This window comes from Bombyx mandarina, chromosome 16 (genome assembly GCF_030267445.1).
Source record: "Bombyx mandarina strain Sakado chromosome 16, ASM3026744v2".
Taxonomy (NCBI): Eukaryota; Metazoa; Arthropoda; class Insecta; order Lepidoptera; family Bombycidae; genus Bombyx; species Bombyx mandarina.
This window is the reverse complement of record NC_143222.1, coordinates 10,169,684-10,192,771: the sequence shown is the minus strand read 5'-3', so window position 1 is coordinate 10,192,771 and position 23,088 is coordinate 10,169,684. Positions and strand designations below refer to the sequence as shown.

The following is a 23,088-nucleotide window of genomic DNA, read 5'->3' as shown; positions in this document are numbered from 1 at the left end:
GTGGCGCATTTACATTGTAGATGTCTATGGGCTTCAGTAACCACTTAACACCAGGTGGGCTATGAGATCGTCCACCCATCTAAGCAATAAAAAAAAAATTTAAACTGCTTAGATGGGTTGATAGTGTAACGGCCCACCTTATTTTAAGGTGTTACTGGAGTCCATTGACATCTACAACGCAAATGTTGCCACCTACCTTGAGATAGGAGTTGTTCTAAGGTCTCACTTTTTCACAGTACAACGGTTGCCCCACTCTTAAACTGAAACGCATTACTATTTCACGGCAAAAATAGGCAGGGTGGTGGTACCTATCAGTGCGGACTCATATGACGTCCTACCACCATTAACGACGCAATTATATCGAGTCATAGCTTGACTTTAAAAAGCTAACGCTTTTGAATGAAGTTTACCACGAGAATAATTGCCACTATAATATTTAACACATTTGCAACTTACAACACACGAATTGAGACAGTAAAACGCCGTCATGTAGGCCATTGGTACAGTAGCGGCTTCTTCAAACTCCCAATGATCAGGAATCGGCCACAGAAGATCTGGACGTGCGCTCACCGTGCGCTTACATGAGCCATCAACCACAATACCCATGACGCGTTCGCCACTGAATTAGAAATACATTAACATTCTACTAGCAAACTAGAAATTAGACGTACACTTATGACCATGTATATTCAGTTTATTTCTGTGCTTACGCACATGACTTTCATATATCATTTACAGTTACAGAATAATTTATGATATACTGAGTCAGATCATATTCCCAATATTATTCTCCACTGCACTATATATTTCTACAGCGAAAAAATCTGTTGAAAGAGTATAACAGCTATTTTACCTGGTTTTAGTATTATCTATAAACGTGGTGTTATTAATAAAAAGGATACAATCATAAAGTCATTGGCGGCTTATGCCTGACAGAAGTAATTTACCTTTTTGTAACGCCGCTAAAGTCGAAACCAAAATGATTGTCGTCTGAATCAGTTCCTATTGCAGCTTTATTCATCATACCTATGGCCTTTTCTACATCTAGTCTCGATATGCTAGCATAATGCACCTGTAATAGCAGCATAATATTTTTATAGTCAATGTTGGTATGAATAAAGAAGAATTAGAACTGAAAATGTACCTTGACTTCAATTCCAGAACTGAAATGTTGCGAATCTTGCATCCACTGCAGTGAGTGAATGATTCCAATCTTAGAAGTTTCCAGCTTAAAGTTGTAATTCAATTTTTGTGGCAAAGGCGTGTGGCAATTGCTTCCTAACAATGCACTCTGAGAAATTGCGACCGTTTAGTAATATGTACGTATTTAAATAGGAGATGAAGATCAGTTAAGCCGGGTATCCACCAAGGGAAAACTCGGGTCGAGCGGCTGCCTCGCTCCGAGGCCGCACAAGTGGAGACGCTGCCTCAATCTGAGGCACTTTGTTACCGCGAACCGAGCCATATTTTGTCGGTTTTTTGCCGTGCTCAAAGGGTCCTCAATCCGAATCGTGTATTTGATAAAAACGGGCGTGTTGCCTCAAATAGCAATTGACAACGAAACTGCTATTAAATTGATAAAATGATATGAGCGTCACCGTGTTCTCTGGGATACGTTACATAAAAAATGTGAAACAAGATGCGTGGAACCATATTAGTTTGAAATTGGGGATTGCAGTGGACACTATCGAAAATAAGATTACCAGTCTGTCAGATCTGACAAGGTCATATCGACGAGAAAAATCACGACACAAAAACAGCCTTACCACGGGATCTTTTACTTTTACCTTTTTCGTGCATTCTGTAACTACAAGTTTTTGGCTATTAGCAACTACTTTATTAGCAACTAAAACAACGCTGCTGACATATGGCGCATATCTTTTAGAAACTGGGGCCAGGAATGAATGACGAATTATAAAAAAAAACAATACGCGGCATATAAGTTGAACCAAAATGGTGGCTATGTGCGCAGATATAATTAGAAACTAACGTGTTAATAGGGATTTTAGTGGACGACTATTCAATATAATAATATATTTTAGGTCAACTTACGTGCCGCGTATTTTACGTGTGTTTATTGAAGATAATGCAAATCTATGCTGGAATTATCTGAAAACCCAAATAAATGCTACGCTAGACATAATTAGGGCAAACGGAAGGGACAATGATACGTCGGGTAAGACTAAGTCGTGGATAGCTGTCGATACGTGGAAACTGATCCGTAACTGCAAGGAGTAAAGAATGAAGGGTCTGCAATGTCCTGAGGTCAGGAAGAAATACTTTGAACTGTGGAAAGAAGTCAAGAAGAATTGTAAGGACAAAAACAATTTTCTCTCAAACATTTGCGTAGAGATAGAAAATGATTTCTTGAAATTCCAGACATCAGACTTATTCAAGAAGGTCCGCCTCATATCTAGGCAGTTCAAACCGAAAACATGGGTGATCAATGACGAGGATGGAAATTCAATTCACGACTTAGACGCAATAGCTGAGAGGTGGCGTGGATACTGTGAAAGGCTTTATGACCAGCAACCAGATGCCTCACTGGAATCGTGTCCAAACTGGAACAACCTAGAGCCGGAGCCCCCAATACTGCGTTCTGAAATAACAGCAGCCATAGCAGCATTGAAATGCAAGAAAGCCCCAGGACCCGACCAAATAACGGCTTAGGTGTTGGAAGTCCTGGGTGATAGGGGCATCGACTATCTTCATCACAACTGCAACCGAATTGGCTGACTGGCAGATGGCCAAAGGACTGGACTGAATCAGTTATTCTACCCCTGCACAAAAAGGGTTCTACTAAGATTTGCAATAACTACAGGACACTGGCTCTGGTCTCTCACAGCAGCAAAATCATTCTACATATAATTAATAAATAACTGCTTAAGATACTTCCTCTACTGGCAGATTCCCCAAAAGCAGGCTGGTTTTGTTAAAGGTAGAGGCACTCGAGAGCAAATTCTCAATATTAGACAGATAATTGAGAAATCTTACGAATTTAACACCTCACTTGTAATATGTTTCATCGATTACAGCGAGGCTTTTGATTGTGTTAACTGACGAAGCCTATGGAGGGTACTTTGCGAACTGGGGGTTCCGGAACATTTGATTGCCTTGCTCCAGTCTTTATACTCCGACAACCAAAGCATAGTCAGGATTGACGCCACGCTTTCCAAGCCTTTCTCATTTAAAAAGGGTTTAAACCCATTTTCTTTATCTCCTATTTTATTTAACATCTTTGGGGAGTATATAATGCGGCGAGTATGCGATGACTGGAACGGTGGTGTTTCCATTGATGGAACGAAGCTCACAAACCTGCGTTATGCTGACGACACAACACTTTTCGCGTCCAACAAAGAGGAAATGTGCACCCTGCTGGGCAAATTGGAACGAACCAGCATAGAAATGGGTTTCTCATAAACAGAGCAAAGACCAAAGTTATGGTGGTCGATCGCAGCCATTCTCTCACTATGACCAATAAGCTAAACCTGGAAGTCGTAGAGGATTTCATTTATCCGGGCTCCGTCATAGCTAGTAATAGATCCTCCGAAAAGGACATCAGAAGGCGAATTGGTATGGTAAAGAGAGCTATGTCCCAAATGGACCGTGTCTGGGCGGACAGAAACATCTCGAAGAATACCAAAAATCAGCTCATCACCTCCCTCGTCTTTTCCATTTTTCTCTACGGCGCAGAGACTTGGGCCCTCAAGAAAGCCGACCGCCAACGTATTGACGCGTTTGAAATGTGGTGCTGGAGGAAAATGCTCGGGACTCGTCGGACAGAACACAGAATCAACCAATCCATTCTTACAGAGCTCAAGATTCCAATGCGCCTGAGCACTACATGCGCGCGGAGGAGTTTTGAGTTCTTTAAACATATCGCCAGAAAGAGAGGTGACAATCTGGAAAAGCTGCTGGTAACAGGCAAGGTATGCGGAAGAATGCCCAGAGGCAGAAATCTAATGCGCTGGTCGGACCAAACACGCTCCACTCTCAATACCTCAGTCCACGTTGCTAGAAAAATGCCACACAGCCGAGGACAGGCAGGAATGGCGCAAGATAATGCAGGAGAAAGTTATTAGAGAAGGCCACGACCCTCAGCACTGAGGATTATCGACGCAAGGTGGAGGATTCATCTATTTTAATTACATGACGAGACGACATATTATATATTTCAAAATGGTTTGCCTACGACCATTTCTATTTTTTATCAGACATCAGATGTGATGGCACCAGTCGCGCATCTGCTGCCATCGCGTTTTGGCTTTAAACTGTCGAATCGAGTTGCGGCGACTCGCCTCGGGCTGATCCACAACGTGCCTCGAGCCTTTGCCTCAAAGCAAACAGCCTCAGCTCAGGATGTTTACTTCAAGTCGAGGCTGCTGGACCCGAGTTTTTCTTTAGTGGATACCCGGCTTTAGAATTATGATTAATTTAGTTTTTCCTTTCTTCACTGACATAAAAACGCTTTTCATGTCAAACCACAACCACGTCATTGTTCACGTTATACCCCCGTTGGGGGTCTGTATCTTTGTGAAATATATTTGATAATGAAGGTCTTAGTGCGCTTGTTTTAACTCTTAATGTTTTTTTCGGTCTCGTAACACATAATAAAATTCTATCTTAGGGCCGTTGGAAGCGTAACGTTTATTTATTTACCAATCAATTACTTACATTTAATTCGGTCTTAACGCCTGATAAAAAGCTTAGTGTAACAGTTTTTTCTGTCAGATGTGGCAAATGATGGAATGTAACTCCCTGTAAAGTCACACCTCCACATCTGCAAATACGTAACACTTTAAAATTAATATCACTTAAAAATCAATGGTTGTATCTAAGGGGATATATCAAGACTTAACACATTCTTCAAGAAAGTGGTATAGCACGATAACTCTCTTATTATATTCGTCGTAAATTACATCCTCGCCCTTGACGACTCCGCGACGAGGCAATGTACAGCTGCCGTTGCCCTAGACGTGTAATTTTCAATCCTCCTCATTTGATTTTTACTGGTGGTAGGACCTCTTGTGAATCCGCACGGGTAGGTACCACCCACCCTACCTATTTCTGCCGTGAAGCAGTAATGCGTTTCGGTTAGAAGGGCGGGGCAGCCGTTTTACTGTTAACAGCGAGACTTTACTCACGTCTCAAGGTGGGTGGCGGCATTTACGTTGTAGATGTCCATAGGCTCCGGAAACCACTTAACACCAGATGGGTCGCGAGCTGTCCACCAATGTAATCCGAAAAAAAAAATTTAATCATTAAATTATTTTAAAAAATGTTCGTTTTTTAGGAGTAGAGGCCGCTGCATACTTTGACTCCAAAAATCCTAACATTCTCATACACTCGACTTCGCCAATGGAATACGCGACGTAAGAGGTGAAATCTATGAACCATATACTTTATTAATGTATTATATAATCTAATGAGATCAAGATGGGACATCTTAGTCATAAGACATCTAGTAAGGTTGCTTGTTAATGTAAGTATAGAACTTACGTTGTAGTCTCATATTGTTTGAAAACACGGGCCTGCACTACATTCTTGCCATCAACGTTCGTGATATGCTTCTTATGTTCAGAAACATTTATACTCAGATTTCTAATTTCTGTGGGCTGAGATAATCCGACGTGTCGTTGCCTCAATACATTAACTTGTAGCAGACCATCAATAAGTGTTACCCAATTTTTGTTCCAAAGCATTGAAAATGAATCTAAAGCCGAATTTCCTTGATGTATAGTCTGGAAGTCTTCGCTGTAATGATAAATAGAACTAATAACATTACTTTAGGGTAGCAGTATCTAGGAGAAATACTTTTTTATTGTTTTTGAAGGCTAAGAGCATACGGTCCTCATAACGGTGTGTGGTTATTATTACTCACGGATGCCAGTAACATCAGGGGCATGCCACTGCCTACCTCTTAAGAAGAGGAACATGTCCTAAAAGTCAGAACTAGTGAGCCAAGGTCATTTCAGAGCACTGTGAATGAATATAGGGTATCCAGTTTTTCTGCTCGGAGCGATGCTAAAATCACCTTTTAGTAATGGTTTCATAATACGAAGACGTATCTATGAAACTATTCAATTACACAAACAGAATATAATCTTAGAAAGAAAAACTTAGTCAGTACCTATACAAAGTATGGCATATACATAAGTGAATTGATGGGAGATGATCCCGTCAGTTTCATCTTATCTCAAGATAATTTTTGGTACGCACTATCCGACTCTAGAATCAGCGTCGCTCTGGTATGGTATGGTAAATTGTAGGGCTATAAAATTCCCGGCGAAAAGTTTTGCCAAGATGTCTCGGCAGTAACTAGCGTTGTAATCGTGTATTTAGGTGCCAAAAATAAGTGACGGTGACTAGACACGATCAGGATCGGAATCTGCTCATCTGCCGTCGTACTGATCTACATGGTTAGCGTACAATTCTGAAGTTCTTTAAAAACGAGAAACAAACATTAGTATAATCTATATTCAAATAATACAATTAAATAAATTCTCAGAATACAAGAAGATACCTTCTAAGATGATTGTAACAGATTGTTCGTTTTACCGCAGTGACAGCTTTGAATTGCATTCACAGCTACTTCTAGCATTAGCATTGAAAAATATTTAGTGGAAGAAACAAAACGAAATCGAAATATAATGATCATGAAACTTCTAATTTACAATAAAATTCTGAAATTAAAAAAAATACTTACCCGTAGGAATAATCGCGTACTTTTAAAAGTTCATAAATATCATTGCTCTTTATTTCCACACCATTACATTTTAATGAAGTTTCAGTAGTAAAGTTATATACTTTTTCAACGTTTGTGATATAACCTGTTGCCACTTTGATAAATTCATCCAAAACCTAAAAACATAATGGACTATATTTCTTCGACGTAACCTTCGCATGCTATGTAATTCATTGCCAGGTGATGGGGGTGAAAAGCTAAGGGGATGAAACTTATGACAATTCTGTTTTATATACTGGTCATGAAAAAAATCTTCGATCGCTAAGATTTGTAAAACAGTTGATACATCAATACAAAAGGGGATGGCCCATTTCAGGCCCAAAGCGGACAATAGATTATAGAAAAAATACTTAATGCATTAATTTTGTCATAAATAAATATGCATTTACTTTCTTGCAAATAAGCGCCACTATAGTTTACAATAAGTAGTTTAAAAAAAGTAGCTCTATTGAAAAAACAAGGATTTTTATTTTTGCGGGAAAAATATTGCCAGCTTCAAATCCTTTTACGTATGAAGTAAATATTTTGAGTATAATAAAATATATAAATAAATCATTTTAAGTATTATCATTAATCAAACGATTTTAATGGATTTTATGCACATAAAATAACATCGAAGACATACCCATTGGACTTTAACTTGTAACTATACTTGAGACCTTAGAACTTATATCTCAAGGTGGGTGGCGCATTTACGTTGTAGATGTATGTGGGCTCGAGTAACCACTTAGCAACACCAGGGTGGCTGTGAGCTCGCCGACCCATCTAAGCAATAAAAAAAACTTTACTAGTATTGTTATTTAAATATGTACAACTAAAACAAAAACATAAAAAATAATGTGTACTCGTAAAAAAAAGATTAAGATATAAATCAATTATCGGTTATTTAAAAAAATAATCGATATATGAATTTCATGTAATTATTTTTCTTTATACTGACAACACTGAATTTAATCTGACTGACTGACACTTCGCTTGCTGCTTGTGGTGTTCTGCTTGCGTACAAAATGGATGTGTTTTGATTTTTCTTCGATTTATTTTACTTTTATCAATAACGTTTCATACTACGACTAAAAAACATTGTGTGAATTGTGGTTTTACCCTGACCGAGATTTAAAACCGTGTATATGCTCTCCTTTGCTATTTTTAGATGATACTAATTGTGTATGAAGGAAATATAGATATTTAAAGAATTAAGTGTGTTTTTATACCCTATTGGATAAAAATACATTAGGAACATCTTAAACATTAAGAAAAGAAAAGTTCTTGAAGTATCTCACAATCCGACACTTATTTATATAGAAAATTAACTTCAAAACGAGTTTTTATTTTTATTATATTTTTTATAATAGTGGCGTCAATTTCAATATATTTTTTAGATATCCAATACATTTAAGAATTTGAATCAGTACATTTTTATAGTAATATTTGATGTCCATCTTGGGCCTAGCACACTATGGAGAGTGGGCAATCCCCTTTGAGGGCATATTGAGAGAGCAACGCATTCTCTAAATCCAATGACCAGAAAGAAACCTGAATAACAGACAAAGCTATTAAAAGCTTCGAACTCGAAATTAAATTTTAAACTTGAAGGAATTCCCTATTTTAACGGTGACAACTTTTCAAGATTTTTTAAAAAATGTTTCATATGTGGTTGATGATGTGTGGAACATCGTTCGTCCTGATACAGAAACGATTAATTAAAATTCAATAGAAAAGTGTGCTAAGCATCTCTAATCTTAGAGGTAAATTGTTCAGAACATTTGCTGTCATTATACATATAGATCTCACTACCAACAGAAACTGTGGAAGAGTATTTGCATCAGTTTGTCTGGAGCAGCAGTATCGGAAGGGAACAGGAGGTAACAAAAGAAACCTGTTTCTCTTCTGTTTAGTATTAAAAGCTTTGTTTACAATAAATTTATTTTCTATTTATTAGTTGAATTTTCTATAAAAGCGTGCTTTTTAGTTTTTTTTTAAACTATTATTTATTTTTAATTTTTTAGTTTAAGTAGCATTATATATCGTAAATTATTCATTAATGTATTTACATTCAAGCAAATTAATGTTTCTAATTTGCTAAGTGAAAAAACGGAGGCGTTCAAATGAATTTGTTGCTTTGACTACCGAAAGTAAATAACTGGTTTAACTGTTTAAAATATTGAATTGTCATCGGTTTTTGATAAATATGCCAAATTTCGAGTTAATCTGACGTTTTGTAGGGGATCTTAATCATGTTCAAAGATTCCGTTACAAACTAACATATGTCTGAACCTAATAAAAGCGTATTAATAATTTAATCAAAAATGAAAAATTTTACAGCGGATGTTATAAATAAACATTATTAGTCTAGATTAGGTAACAATCGTTACAATACAATAAATTATATTAAAACGCTACCTCAAATCTTCCCGTGCCCCTATGCAGGGCTACAGTCAATCTTAGTTGACGCTGATCATGAAGTGTCGGTTCAGAGAAAAGTTTTATCTCACGGAATATTACTGAAATTTGTTTTCGTTGGGCTTGAATTGACATAGCCAGGGTGTCCCATACTGCTACTAATACAGCCGCAAATGGAAACAAAGTTTTACCTGAAGAAACAAAATTAACATAAAACATCAAATTAACCCATTCTTAGGGACATAACTATAAGTACCTATAGTTATTGTAATCAGTCATATTATTTATGACCCATATTTCTTGTCATAGATACAGCTTAGAGAGAAAATAAAAAATATTTAGTCGTCTCGCAGAATAGTTAATTTGCTTTAAATGCAAAAGATATTAATAACATTTCAATAAATAAATAAATGAACTATGAATAAATAATTTAATTACCTCTTATTTCATTTCCACTCAAATACTTATTTTCATCATCATGAATGGTAATAATAAATTTACAGGAAGCAGCAGTTTTTCTATGGGCCGACATATAGAGCGGTAATGGCCTATACAATAAAATTTTAGGTAGTTAAGTAATCATTACACACAGATTAGATTGTCTTCACAGTCAATATTTGTAGTTACCATTTTTCAGTATGGACCCATTCCACTAAATGGGACAGCATTGGTGTTCCAGTCGCCACTGGGAAATCTACTTTCGGATATAATTCCTGTAGTTTTGGATTATATCCTTCCATATACAAGCTGAAACAAAATTTTATCCTTTCAACGAGTAGTGGCATGCGATTTATTTTATTATAAGACATGCTGAATCTACTTACTTTCCAACAGCCTCAAGTAGTAATGCTACATTGTCTGGATGCGCTTTTCGTGTTAGAGCTATATTACGACAATCTGAATGCAATGAGCGTTTAAGTATTGCTTGAAGTAAGCCATGAGGTGCTATTTCAATGACCACAGCATTCGATGGTATTAAATTGGTAGTTTCTTCAAATAAAACAGGGCCCTATATAAATTGAAGCAAGATTAATTAGCATATCTGGAAAATTTCGCCTCCAAGTTTAATATTAAGGTTTTTTTTGAAGTCTTTTACCAATAAATTATTAGTGTGGTATTCAGCAGATGAATACTTAGCAACAGGTTCATTCCATTTGTGCCGAGGAACCGATGTAGAAACCCAACGATCACTCCGTAGTCTTGGCGTTTTAATTACTCCTTTTAAATATTCCAATAGAGTAGGTCCTGAAATATTCAACACTAATGGAGCAAAATATATTGTACTTAGTAATTTAGTGATTTTAAAATTGTAAGTTTTCATTTAAACTATTTAAAAGAAAAAATACATAAGGTTTATTTCTTCATCATATATCATTCTAATCGTCGACGTCCATTAGCGATGTTAACCAATCACCATCATGCTAGCTCGGAGCTGTGCGATTGCGCTAAACAAATTGTAAACAAAAATTAAACTAAGTTAAATTCACCCCACTCGGAGACTCGCCCAGAGAGCTCTCCGCTCACAACATGTTTTGATCATCTCTCCTACACCACGCTCCGACGAAAGGCTCTGATGGCCGATATATCGCACATCTGCGCTGTCATGCGCATAGCAATGCGTGCCATCAATAGATAGCAGACAGAGCACCGACCCTTGGGAAACGTCAGCGGTAATGGCCATGGTATCCGAGCAGAAACTGTCTAAAACGACCGGGATGCTCCGTCCATTCAAAAAGCTAGCAATCCACTTGCAGAGACCCTCCAGGATTCCGTAAGATAGTAACTTCGGCAGAAGTGCCCTATGCCAGACCCTGTCGAAGGCCTTCGCGATATCAAGGCTTACAACTAGGAGTCTCGCCCTTGCTCTCCAAGATTCCAGTCCACCTGTGAGTAAGCTATACAAGAATACCGCCGGCTGAGAGACCATGACGGAATCCGTACTGTCGGTCACTGATTAGTTGGCGGTCCTCAACAAACTTCAGGAATTGCGTATTTATTATTCGCTCCATCGCCTTGGAAAGACCTATAGCTCTATGGGTCCGGGCAGTCAACCTTTCTTCTTTTTTATTTATTGCTTAGATAGGTGGACGAACTCAAGGCTCACCTGGCGTTAAGTGGTAACTGGAGGCCATAGGCATTTATAACGTAAATGCCGCTACCCATCTTGAGATATGAGTTCTAAGGGCTCGCCCCACCCTTTAAACTGAAACGCATTACTGCTTCACGACAGAATTAGGCAGGGTGGTGGTACATACTGTGCGGACTCACAAGACTTCTTACCACCAGTAATTACGCAATTTATAATTTTGCGGGTTTGATTTTTTACACGATGTTATTATTATTCCTTTACCGTGGAAGCCAATCGTGAAGATATCTTAAGTACGTATTTCATCAGAAAAATTGGTACCCGCCTGTGGGATTCGAACACCGGTGCGTCGCTAGATAAAAATGCACCGAACGTCTTATCCTTTAGGCCACGACGACTTCTTAGGAATCCCCGACAGAGGCCCCGCTACCACCTAGTTCGACCACTTGTTCTACTACCGAGAGAGAGAGCAAAAGTCCCAAGGTGGTGTTGGGTTTATTGTCCACAAGTCTCTCATAAATATCATAGTGTTTGTCACGAATGTGTCAAATAGAGTAGCGTGCCATATTGAGTATATCACTGCTTAGAACGATCTTATTATGTAGAAGATAAACCGATGTGAGATTCAGCATATTGATGCTTCGATGTTAGCCAGCATGGGAGATCGAGCGACTCCTTGGGGATGCTGCGTATAACTACTACACGTATAGTAACGACAGCTCGGGACTCCACGGCGCGCTTTTTATCCTTTTGTACGAAGGTGTATCCGTCAGTCAATGAGGCAAGGGCGAAGTCGACCTCCGAGTTAGAGTCGGAGGACGAGGAGGTGGGTACGACAGAGGCCACGGTGGACGACGCAGGAGTATAGAGGACGCAGGAGTGGCGAGCGCGACAGAGGCCGCGGTATACTACGAGGAAGTTTTGCGCGCGGGGTACAAGAGACGCGGGAGCGGCGAGCGTGAGAGAATCCGTGAGAGGATTCGCGACGTGATCGGCCTTGAATGCTAGAAAATCCAAAATTAACTTCGGGTGTTGTAGGCGGAGTAATTCCGCAAATAGAGCATTGGTCGATTCCATGCTTGCTGAGTGCCCAAGGGGGCTACCCTGGGACTAAAGTATGCTCATCTTGCGACAAGGCCCCAGCGCAGGAGTTCTTCGACGTTTGGATTGAATTACCAACTGATCACAAAGGGCCCACTGAGTTGCCAAAGGAGTTCCAGGAATTCAGGCGGTCCGACCGTTCACAGATGGCGATGCGACGCAAATATCACAGGTAGTAACTTCCAAGAAAGCACTTGGACGCCAGATGTGCCACGACCAGAGGTCGAGCGATCGAGTGGTTGATGAGCACGTTTGCACGCGACGGACGCCTGGATCGACATGTCAGTCCGGGTACAGATAGACCGACGACCTAGTGAAAATCGCTGGGTCACGTTGGATCCAGATGGAAACGAACCGACCACACTGGAGATCGACTGCAGAGGCCTATATTCAACAGTGGAACTGTCCACTGTTGAATATAGGTTTCTACTGGGAAACGCTAAAATGATGATGAAGATAGGTACATTGTAGACATACTAGTCAAATGTAGACTTCGGCACCGGTCAGCACACTGGCAGGCTTAAACTCATCCAGCCAATAATTCCAGTCAATAAATGCACAAAAGAGAATAATAATTAAGTAATGAATTCTAATGAAATACGTACTTAACAAGTGTTCACGATTGACTTCCACGGTGAAGGAATAACATCGTGTATAAAAATCAAACCCGCAAAATTATAATTTGCGTAATTACTGGTGGTAGGAACTCTTGTGAGTCCGCACGGGTAGGTACCACCACTCCGCCTATTTCTGCCGTGAAGCAGTAATGCGTTTCGGTTTGAAGGGTGGGGCAGCCGTTGTAACTATACTGAGACCTTAGAACTTATATCTCAAGGTGGGTGGCGCATTTACGTCGTAGATGTCTATGAGCTCCAGTAACCACTTAACACCAGGTGTGCTGTGAGCTCGTCCACTCATCTAAGCAATAAAAAAAAAAAGTAAATTTACCTGCTTCTGCAATATATTTTGAATGATAGGCTATATTCGAGCATGGAACTTCCTTAGCGAATATTCCTTTAGCTGCCAACTCTGCGACGAATTTTTTCATATCTTCAGCGGGACCGGATATTGTGCTTGATTCTGAGCTGTTATGGCAAGCTACTTCAATAGAAGTTGGACACATTGCCGATACCTAATACATAGTTACATTTTTATCGTCAAATGAACAGTGTGAAAATTTGTTTACCAAAAAATGAGAAATATTACCGTTTGATGTCCTATCCCAACGGCAGCCATGGAACCTCGTATGAATGGAGTCTGTACCGAAACAAGACCACGACTGTACGCCGATAGTATCATCTCTTCTGCAGTTAAACACCCATCTGCGTAAGCGCACCCCAACTCTCCTACACTGTGACCTGATTTCCATTTGAAATTATCACAAATACGGCAGTAAACAATTAGCTGATATAAAATAACAAAATAATATTATCATAAATATAATTCATAGGGGCCTCCCTATCGTAATCGTAAACGTATTGCACGTATGAAATATTTCGATCCGGCCAGCGCTTAAAAATATTACATGATAACACCTGAAAAATTTTAAAGTGCTGTGTTGTCTTGTATTAAGAAAAATGATTAAACAAAAAATATGAAAATTAAAAATATGAAAATTAAAAGCTATTATGAACTAAATTAGTTCCATTGCCGAATAGATTTAAATATGAAATATTCAACTTTGCTCGTACCGATTATTTTATCTGGTTTTATTTCTAGTGCCCTTAAAATATCAGTAAGTCCAATCTGAACGGCAGCTATCCCAACGAACGAATGTAAAATGTTGTCGAAAATTGCTTTATCGGGTGATGTTAGTATGTGCACAATGTCCACCCCTTTAGGTTCCAATACTTTTCGGCACCTGAAACATATTTACAATAATTTTAGTAGCCGAAATTAAAATGTGATAAACTGATACAGCCGTGTTTAATTATTCGTATTACTTTACCTTTCAATAGAAGCCACAAATATAGGAATCCGCATTAGTTGTGATCCCATCGTAGGCCATTGCGATCCCATCCCGCTATACACAAACCACAATGGACGTTTTCTATCGTCAAAGTATTCTGCTCTTTCTTTTAGACAAATAGTTTTCTGCGCATCGTTTGTATCTGTAAATTACATACATTATCCGTAAGTAGTTGGATTAAAGTTATATAATATATATTTTCGCTTGTAGCAATTAGTAATCAGGATCGTCACCTAAAATCGCAAACCCTCGTCCCATATGACCGGAAACGTTTGTTTGGTGAATATTATGTAATAAGGCTATTTCTTCAGGATCTATTTGACGTGATTTTAAGTCACCCAAAAGGTTTTTAACAGCTGAATCTTGCCTTCCCGAAATGGTCACCAAATACGGTATACTAGCCTGGTAGCGGCTGAGATCCTGTGGAAAAAAATTAAGGGAATAAACTCGGCTTGTTACTTACTCTCTCCGTGTTTAACTACATAAAATACATTTACCTTTGGTTTGTAGTGTCCTTTTAAAAGTACATGAGAATTGACACCAGTCACTGAGATGCCATTGACGGCTGTGTAGTTGCGACTGAACGGAATATTTTCAATCAATACGCGTATTCTTCCGTTGCGGATTCCACTGATATCAGCTCTAGGTGTTGTATAGTGCAAGTTACCTGCTAGTACACCTGTTTCGTATCCTAGTAATACCTAGGATTAAGCAAAATGTAATTTTTTTCATTACATGTAAATCGTTAATGGTATACTGCCAGATAGGCATCCTCGTGGTGAACCGTTAAATACGGATGGGTATGAAGCCGAACCAATAAACATTAGAACATTATACAGTCACCCACCCGAAAACCCTGGACTGAAGTCCCAGTTGTATTGCATAATGGTGGTTCCAGTATTTAAATCGCAACTTATGATTTCTTTGTGGGTGTGGAATGATGGTATATAATAGTTAGTGCTAGCTTACAATAATAATAATAATAATAATCGGTACGCTGCTGGATAGCAAAAAGTTTCGATCAACACCTTAACAAACTTTCGTTATCCAGCTGGGTTAGGAGCCTGATACAGAAGGCAATTATCCTCGATACTGCGCGTATTATGAGGAGGTTTCTCACTCTGAAGTCCTAACCACCGGTGGCTTGTGTCGTAGACATCGCCATCAGCTGCAATCTATCTTTATAATATTAATTATAGTGTTTTTTTACAAATTGTATTTTTAATATATATTTTTTTTAAGTAGTGTATACCGGTTTAATAGCGGTTACCGATCACAATATGGTAGTTTAATACTATACACATACACAACAAGTTACTTTAAAAGAATTTTTTTACGACAGCCCAAAGAATGTAGATCATAGAGCTGTTAGATTATCTTGTTCTTCTATACCTATATATGTTGGAGTATTTCTACTTTCGGGTAGCGACATGGTAAGCGGGCGGTCTTCGTAAGTCAATAAAACCAGAAATGTTAACTCAGAGCGTATATTACGCAGGAGCGTTCAGTCTGATACGGCGACTCGCTCGCTTCTGAGCTCGACAGACAACAACGGAGCGTTTTTATAGCAAGGTATCGTGGTGGGACGATGTTGTTTACGATTCTTATCTTGCACGTGTTGTTTTCGATGAATGCTTGCACGTGTTGTTTGTCGTCCCATCTTTATTAGTCATGAACTAATGGTTTATAAAAACACGCGCCGACATATATATATATATACCTAGTCAGGTTATAAGTATTGTCACACAATAAAAAACTTTTCTTTTAGAATGCTGGCCACAAAAAAGTTTATTGAATTCGAACTTCGTATTGTTCATGAAAATAAAAATGTATACTTTTAGAATTTTACTCATTTTTAAATATGGAGTGGACGCTTAAAGAAGACCGTGTTGCAGTTATTGCGTTGCATCGTTGCGGTTACGCGGCAATTCAAATTTTTAACATACTGAAAAATTTGAATATAACCAAAAGATTCGTTTATCGTACCATCAAACGATACAATGAAGACTCTAGTGTAGATGACAGGTCAAGAAGTGGTCGCCCTCGGTCTGTTAGGATTCCAGCAGTGATAAAAGCTGTGAAGGCGCGAATTCAAAGAAATCCCAAACGTAAGCAGAAACTGTTGGCCCTTCAGATGGGTGAAACCACGGTGAAAAGGGTGTTAAATGAAGACTTAGGGCTTCGGGCATATCGAAGAAAAACAGGATATCGTTTAAATGCTCGTCTAATGGACCTGAGACTGAAGAGATACCGCGCTTTGTTGAAGCGGTACGCGGAAAAAAATTTTCGGGAAATTCTTTTTTCGGATGAAAATTCTTTTACCGTAGAAGAGAGCTACAAAAAACAAAATGATAAGGTGTACGCACACAGTAGTGAAGAAGCGAGCAACCGTATTCCGCGTGTCCAACGAGGTCATTTTTCATCCTCGCTCATGGTATGGTTGGGAGTTTCTTATTGGGGCTTAACAGAGGTACATTTTTGTGAGAAAGGTGTAAAAACGAATGCAGTTGTGTATCAAAATACAGTCCTGACGAACCTTGTAGAACCTATTTCTCATACCATGTTCAATAACAGGCACTGGGTATTCCAACAAGATTCGGCGCCAGCTCATAGAGCATAGAGCACACAAGACTGGCTGGCGGCGCGTGAAATCGACTTCATCCGGCATGAAGACTGGCCCTCCTCCAGTCCAGATTTGAATCCGTTACATTACAAGATATGGCAACACTTGGAGGAAAAGGCGTGCTCAAAGCCTCATCCCAATTTGGAGTCACTCAAGACATCCTTGATTAAGGATTAGGATAAGGATTAAGCCGCCGATATTGACATGGACCTCGTTCGTGCTGCGATAGACGACTGGCCGCGCAGATTGAAGGCCTGTATTCAAAACACGGAGGTCATTTTGAATAAACTTTAATGTCATAAGAATCTATGTTTTGTTAAGTTCATTTTGGTATATGAATGGTTACATAATGAATAAACTTGTTTCAATTATTTTACATTAAACATGTGACAGAATTTATGACCTGACTAGGTATATAAATGAATTGCTGTTCGTTAGTCTCGCTAAAACTCAAGAACGGCTGGACCGATTTGGCTAATTCTGGTTTTGAATTATTTGTGGAAGTCCAGAGAAAGTTTAAAAGGTAGATAAATATGAAAATGCTCAGAATGAAATAAAAATTTTGTTTTATTTTGATGTCCCCCCGTCGGACTGATTCCTTTTGTTTGTTTTATGTTTATTTTATACAAAAGTTTAGGTCTCTTATTTATCGATTGAGGCACTACGAAGTCTGCCGGGTTAGCTAGTACTTAATAAAAGGCATCAGTCGTGTTGTCCTAAAGTAGAAGACCACAAATGTACTTAAAACGAACCATCTATATATATATAAATGAATTGCTGTTCGTTAGTCTAGCTAAAACTCGAGAACGACTGGACCGATTTGGCTGATTTCGGTCTTGAATTATTTGTGGAAGTCCAGAGAAGGCTTAAAAGGTAGATAAATATGAAAATGCTCGGAATTAACTAAAAATAACAATTTTGTTTTTCCTTTGATGTGTCTCCCGTCGGACGGATTCATTTTGTTAGTTTTAAGTTTATTTTGTACAAAAGTGTAGGTCTTTTACATATCGATTGAGGCACTACGAAGTCTGCCGGGTCAGCTAGTTTATAATAAAATTTTAATAACCTTTGTAATGGAGGAGATTCCAGTAGCAGCTTCACTGTAACCTATGTTTGACATCACACTGCCGACCAGTAGAGGATCTTTTCTATTATTACAAAATACCTTATCGATAGTCTCTAGTTCTGATCGATCCGCTTCAGATACAGCTGAAATAATGTTGCAAAGGTATGGTGTTATCCATCTTTTACATCCTAACATTTGATTATTAATTAAATAATAAGTTGTTAAGGTTTATTCTTTAATGATATTTTTACATAAGTACAGCTTAGTTCAGTAATTCATTCACTGATTTACTCGTAGGAAACTCCAGCTTGAATCTTTATATTGTGCTATAACTAGGATACAGTAATAAATATTTATTCACCTGACCCAAAAGCTTCTACGTATTCAACAGCATCAGGTGACACTCCAGCATTTTCATACAACTTCTTTAGGAAATTCGCTATGACATCTGGATCACGACAAAATCCAAACTTTGGTCCAGTTACGGCATTTGGTAAAGCCGTAAATTCTGTTTTCACAAAAACAATTTCTGCGTAAACTCTGAAAGTTAACGCAGCTTACGTAGTAGAATTTTTTTATTTGTTCTCTTATAATTTCCAAAATATTGTTTCATTTTGGAAGTCATAAAATTTTGAGCTTTTTTTACCTGAGCGCATTTTCGGCCTTCTGAAGAAATAAAACGTTTATAGCTTCCGATTTGGCACAACCATCTGCGTTTTGATCGAAGGATTTCGTTTTCGCATCCATGCAAATAGTCAAGAGCCTAGAATTAATAAGTTCAGTAGTAGCTTTACCTAAATAATAATAATTTTTATAAGTTCAGTTTATTAATATTTCAAAATTGTACTTTGCTCAATCCGAATCCAGCCCCCTCGTGGCAACCTGGGGCTCCGGAAACCAGCACGAGGGGCCTGTCAAACACACGCCGCGATCGCGCGGTGCCGTGATTTATTTTCTTAATATATTATAATTATTGGCTTTTCACTCACCACAAACCGATGACCTCGTCGTATTGTGCATTAGGATAGGAGATTTCAGAGTTTTTTTATGGCCCTTTTAGGCAGACGAGCATACCTGATGGTCAGTGGTTACCGTCGCCCATGGACTTCAGCAATGCCAGGGGCAGAGCCAAGCCACTGCCTACCGCTTAATACTCTCCACAAGCCTCTTTTGAAGAAGGACATGTCATAGGGAAACACCCTGGAGAGGAGCTCATTCCATAGCCGGAGGATGAGGATGTGGTAGGGAAAGTTGGGGATGATGAGATACTGTGGCTGTGCGGCCAACCCGTGTGTCTATCTTGCCAACCGAGAGGTGACAAATGTCGTGTCCAGTGTTGCCGTGGTAAAAATCTCAAAAACCCCCAGATTGATTTCGAGCATTCTTTGCAATTTTAAATCAAAACCGACAATATTTACAAGGTCTTGTTTACCTTCCGTGATGAATCAAGGAATGTGGATGAAGGCATATGTTAGTTCCTCCGACGATAGCCGCTTCGCATTCCCCTCGAGTGATGGCGAGGTAGGCTTGTTCAATAGCTGCAGTAGAGCTACAACAGGCTTCGTCTATTGCCATCGACGGTCCTTTGACATTTAACCAGTATGAAATACGATTTGCAAACATAGTTTTGCTGCACCTAGAATGTTAACAATAATTGCAGATACTTAGTTCAGTAAAAAGTATATGTCCATCTTGATTGAGCTGAAAGTCGTCGTATCCTAAAGGATAAGACGTCCGGTGCATCCGTGTTGAGCGATGCATCGGTGTTCGAATCCCAGGCGGGTACCAATTTTTCTAATGAAACTTAACAAATGTTAACGATTGACTTCCATGGTGAAGGAATAACATCGTGTAATAAAAATCAAACCCGCAAAATTATAATTTGCGTAATTACTAGTGACTAAAAAATCACGGAAATATACAATTCTATTTTAAGCTCAGAATGTCATCGCAATGGACCAAGAGCACAATTATACTATTACACAAAAAAGGGGATAGGAATATTATAGAAAACTACAGGCCTATAAGCCTTATGTCGAATATTTATAAAGTGTTCTCCAAATTGTTATTGAACAGAATAACAGGAATAATGGACGAACAACAACCTATAGAACAAGCTGGTTTCAGAGCGGGGTTTTCAACTACTGATCACATGCATGTCATCAAACAGCTAATAGAAAAATGTCAAGAATACGGTAAAGCCTTGTACGTCGCATTTGTGGACTATAGTAAAGCATTTGATTCTATAGAACACGATTCGCTTTGGAGAGCTCTAATCCAGCAGGGAGTGCCAATAAAATACATACGTATAGTTAAAAATATATATGCAAATAGCACAGCGCAAATAAAACTGGAATCAACCGGTGAAGAGTTCCCAATAGCTAGAGGTGTGAGGCAAGGAGATCCTCTATCGCCAAAACTTTTTTCGGCAGTCTTGGAAAGCATATTCAGAGATCTTGAATGGGACAATTTTGGCATTAATATCAACGGTAGACAACTTAACCACTTAAGATTCGCTGATGACTTAGTTCTAATAACTGACAAAGCGAAGACCCTTCAACAGATGCTACAACAGCTAGCTGAGGCAAGCAGAGTAGTTGGCCTTACTATAAATCGATCAAAAACAAAAGTAATGACAAACAGAGAAGAAATACTCATAAAAGTAGACAATGAAGATATTGAATATGTTAAAAACTATACATACTTAGGACTATTACTGTCTTTTAGAGACCGAACAGACATAGAAATAGAAAGCAGAGTGGCGTGTGCTTGGAAACGATACTGGTCCCTTAAAGAGATATTTAAAAGCAAACACTTTCCTATGACAGCCAAGAAAAAAGTGTTTAATTCTTGCATCTTGCCATGCCTCACGTATGGGTGCCAAACATGGGCATTGACTCAAAAAAATCTTTTAAAACTAAGATCGTGTCAAAGGAGTATGGAAAGGAGCATGTTAGGCGTGACGCTAAAAGACCGCAAAAGAGCATCAGACATTAGATGTACAACAAAGGTGGAAGATGTTCTAAAGAAGATAAGACAGTTAAAATGGCGATGGACAGGACATATGACAAGGGAAAGCAGAATGAAATGGACTAAAATTATAACAGAATGGCAGCCACGTGATGGCAAAAGAAAAAGAGGTAGACAAGCTAGAAGATGGACAGATGATATAAAGATGATTGGAGGGACAATTTGGTCCAGAAAAGCTAGCAATAGAGAAGAATGGAAGCAGCTGGAAGAGGCCTATGTGTCACAGGACACGCTGATCACTGAACCGGGAAACCCGATGTATTAGATTAGATTTAAGTTAAAACAATTTGCTACTATGTGTAAATATCGTTGTTTAGTATCAGCAATAAAGGCTTACAAAAAAAAAAAAAAATTACTAGTGATAGAAGTCCTGTGAGTCCGCACGAGTAGGTACCACCACCCTTCTGCCTTGAAGTTACCGTAACTATGAGACCTCAGAACTTATATCTCAAGGTGGGTAGCGCATTTACGTCGTAGATGTCTATGAGCTCCAGTAACTACTTAACACCAGGTGGGCTCTCCATACATCTAACCAATAAAAATAAATAAATAAAAAGTTTTTTATTAAAATTCGTGAGTCCTAGTTCTAATTAAATCCACTTTAACGATTGAATATCGATCAACTTCATCCGTGCGTTTCGTCCGTGTCGAAAACTGTAAATATTTCGAAATATCGGCAAGAATATAATGACCATAAAAACTCGCGATTCTAGTCATTGTTATAATATGTAGTAAGTAGCCTTTTTATTTTCCTTCATTTTTAATCCAACTTTCCCTATGGTTTCTATGTTGCACCACGTAATCCACGTTCTGAGTTAATCATGAATTGGAATTATCCTATCGTTATCCCAGGCAATTTACTCCAACCATATTGGAAGCAAGGAGCAATAAAATTGAGGAATCTGTGGACCTCTATCTGTCCACAGACATCCACTGCTCGACATGGAGCTACCACAAGCCTCGCCACTACAATCGGTATTCACTGCCTGCATCCAGTGGATTCCTACGGCCTGGAGCAGATCGTCGAGAGGATCTACGTAGGCTATGTCTTTCGGTACGCCGTCGCCACTAGACAGCTTTTTGGTCTCAGCGGAAATATGTTCGACGAACAATGTATCCTGCCCACTGCCACTTCAATCTGGCCATCCTATAGGCCCCAGTAATCACTTAATACTGGCAGCCCTTCAATATTTATATGAAAAAAAAAAGTTTATCTTTTTCTTTTTGAATATATTATTAACATACATTTTAAAATCGTATAACTTACCCTGCAATGCCAAAACCTGTCCTAGAGTTAGCTACATAAAAGCTAGTCTTTTCAGTTTCAGAGAAACATGTCCCAATGTACACTCCTACTTTTTTTCCAGCAAGATGTTGTGGATTAACACCTGTTAACAGAATAACGCTTGATATCGGTAAATTAATTGTACCCAATATAGCTATAACAACAACTCGGAATAAAATAATAATAAAACATAAAATAAAAATGAATGTCATAACTCCTTTAACCGGCCGGTTTGGATCCAGAGTGTTCAACATGCACACGTGTCCAGTGTTGCATTATTGGACAGTCCAGATCCATCCGCTAGACGAACAGCCGCAGGTAGCTGCTGCGACTGACCCGCACGCGGCAAATAAGGGAAGCGATTCGATTACGAATGATCGCTGCGAAGATATCTATTCTAGCATCCGCAAACATAAAGAAAGTACGAGTAATCATAAATTTGTAAAGACAGACACTGACGGACGAGATTTGCACCGCTTTCAGAGATATTATTCACTATTAGATTAAAAGACTTACTAGAAAAGCTGTTCTCACTTTACAATGCCTCCAGCAGTAAAAAATAATAAAATACAAATTTCTAATAAAAATTAACTCGATGTAACTCGGACGCCCGACCGACAGGTCGCCGAGGCGATAGTCGACGACTTAGAACCCTTAACCTAAGTCCACGACGCTGAGTCCTAGTAGCACAAACCAGATGCCCACTGCATTAAAAGGCCCTTGATTTATTTGTAGAAATTAACAAAGGGAAGGATTCCATGGACCGGCTTTTTTTTTCTGTAG

The 23,088-nt window shown here is 38.8% G+C and overlaps 1 protein-coding gene across 1 annotated transcript in view; it reads right to left on the bottom strand.

Moving 5' to 3' along the window:
• LOC114240552 (fatty acid synthase-like) overlaps positions 1–23,088 on the bottom strand; it is a 52,115-nt gene that overhangs the window by 27,553 nt on the left and 1,474 nt on the right. Inside the window, exons 3-24 of the mRNA XM_089733917.1 lie at positions 22,288–22,408; positions 19,423–19,626; positions 18,637–18,753; positions 18,352–18,530; positions 17,991–18,133; positions 14,799–15,002; positions 14,535–14,721; positions 14,281–14,443; positions 14,024–14,193; positions 13,539–13,690; positions 13,281–13,464; positions 10,242–10,390; positions 9,970–10,154; positions 9,773–9,892; positions 9,584–9,693; positions 9,146–9,336; positions 6,707–6,861; positions 5,500–5,754; positions 4,675–4,780; positions 1,145–1,291; positions 948–1,072; positions 457–619 (exon numbers count right to left, since the gene is read on the bottom strand). Coding sequence (XP_089590043.1) covers positions 457–619; positions 948–1,072; positions 1,145–1,291; positions 4,675–4,780; positions 5,500–5,754; positions 6,707–6,861; positions 9,146–9,336; positions 9,584–9,693; positions 9,773–9,892; positions 9,970–10,154; positions 10,242–10,390; positions 13,281–13,464; positions 13,539–13,690; positions 14,024–14,193; positions 14,281–14,443; positions 14,535–14,721; positions 14,799–15,002; positions 17,991–18,133; positions 18,352–18,530; positions 18,637–18,753; positions 19,423–19,626; positions 22,288–22,408 — 3,530 coding nt within the window. The remainder of the gene's footprint in view (positions 1–456; positions 620–947; positions 1,073–1,144; positions 1,292–4,674; positions 4,781–5,499; positions 5,755–6,706; positions 6,862–9,145; positions 9,337–9,583; positions 9,694–9,772; positions 9,893–9,969; positions 10,155–10,241; positions 10,391–13,280; positions 13,465–13,538; positions 13,691–14,023; positions 14,194–14,280; positions 14,444–14,534; positions 14,722–14,798; positions 15,003–17,990; positions 18,134–18,351; positions 18,531–18,636; positions 18,754–19,422; positions 19,627–22,287; positions 22,409–23,088) is intronic.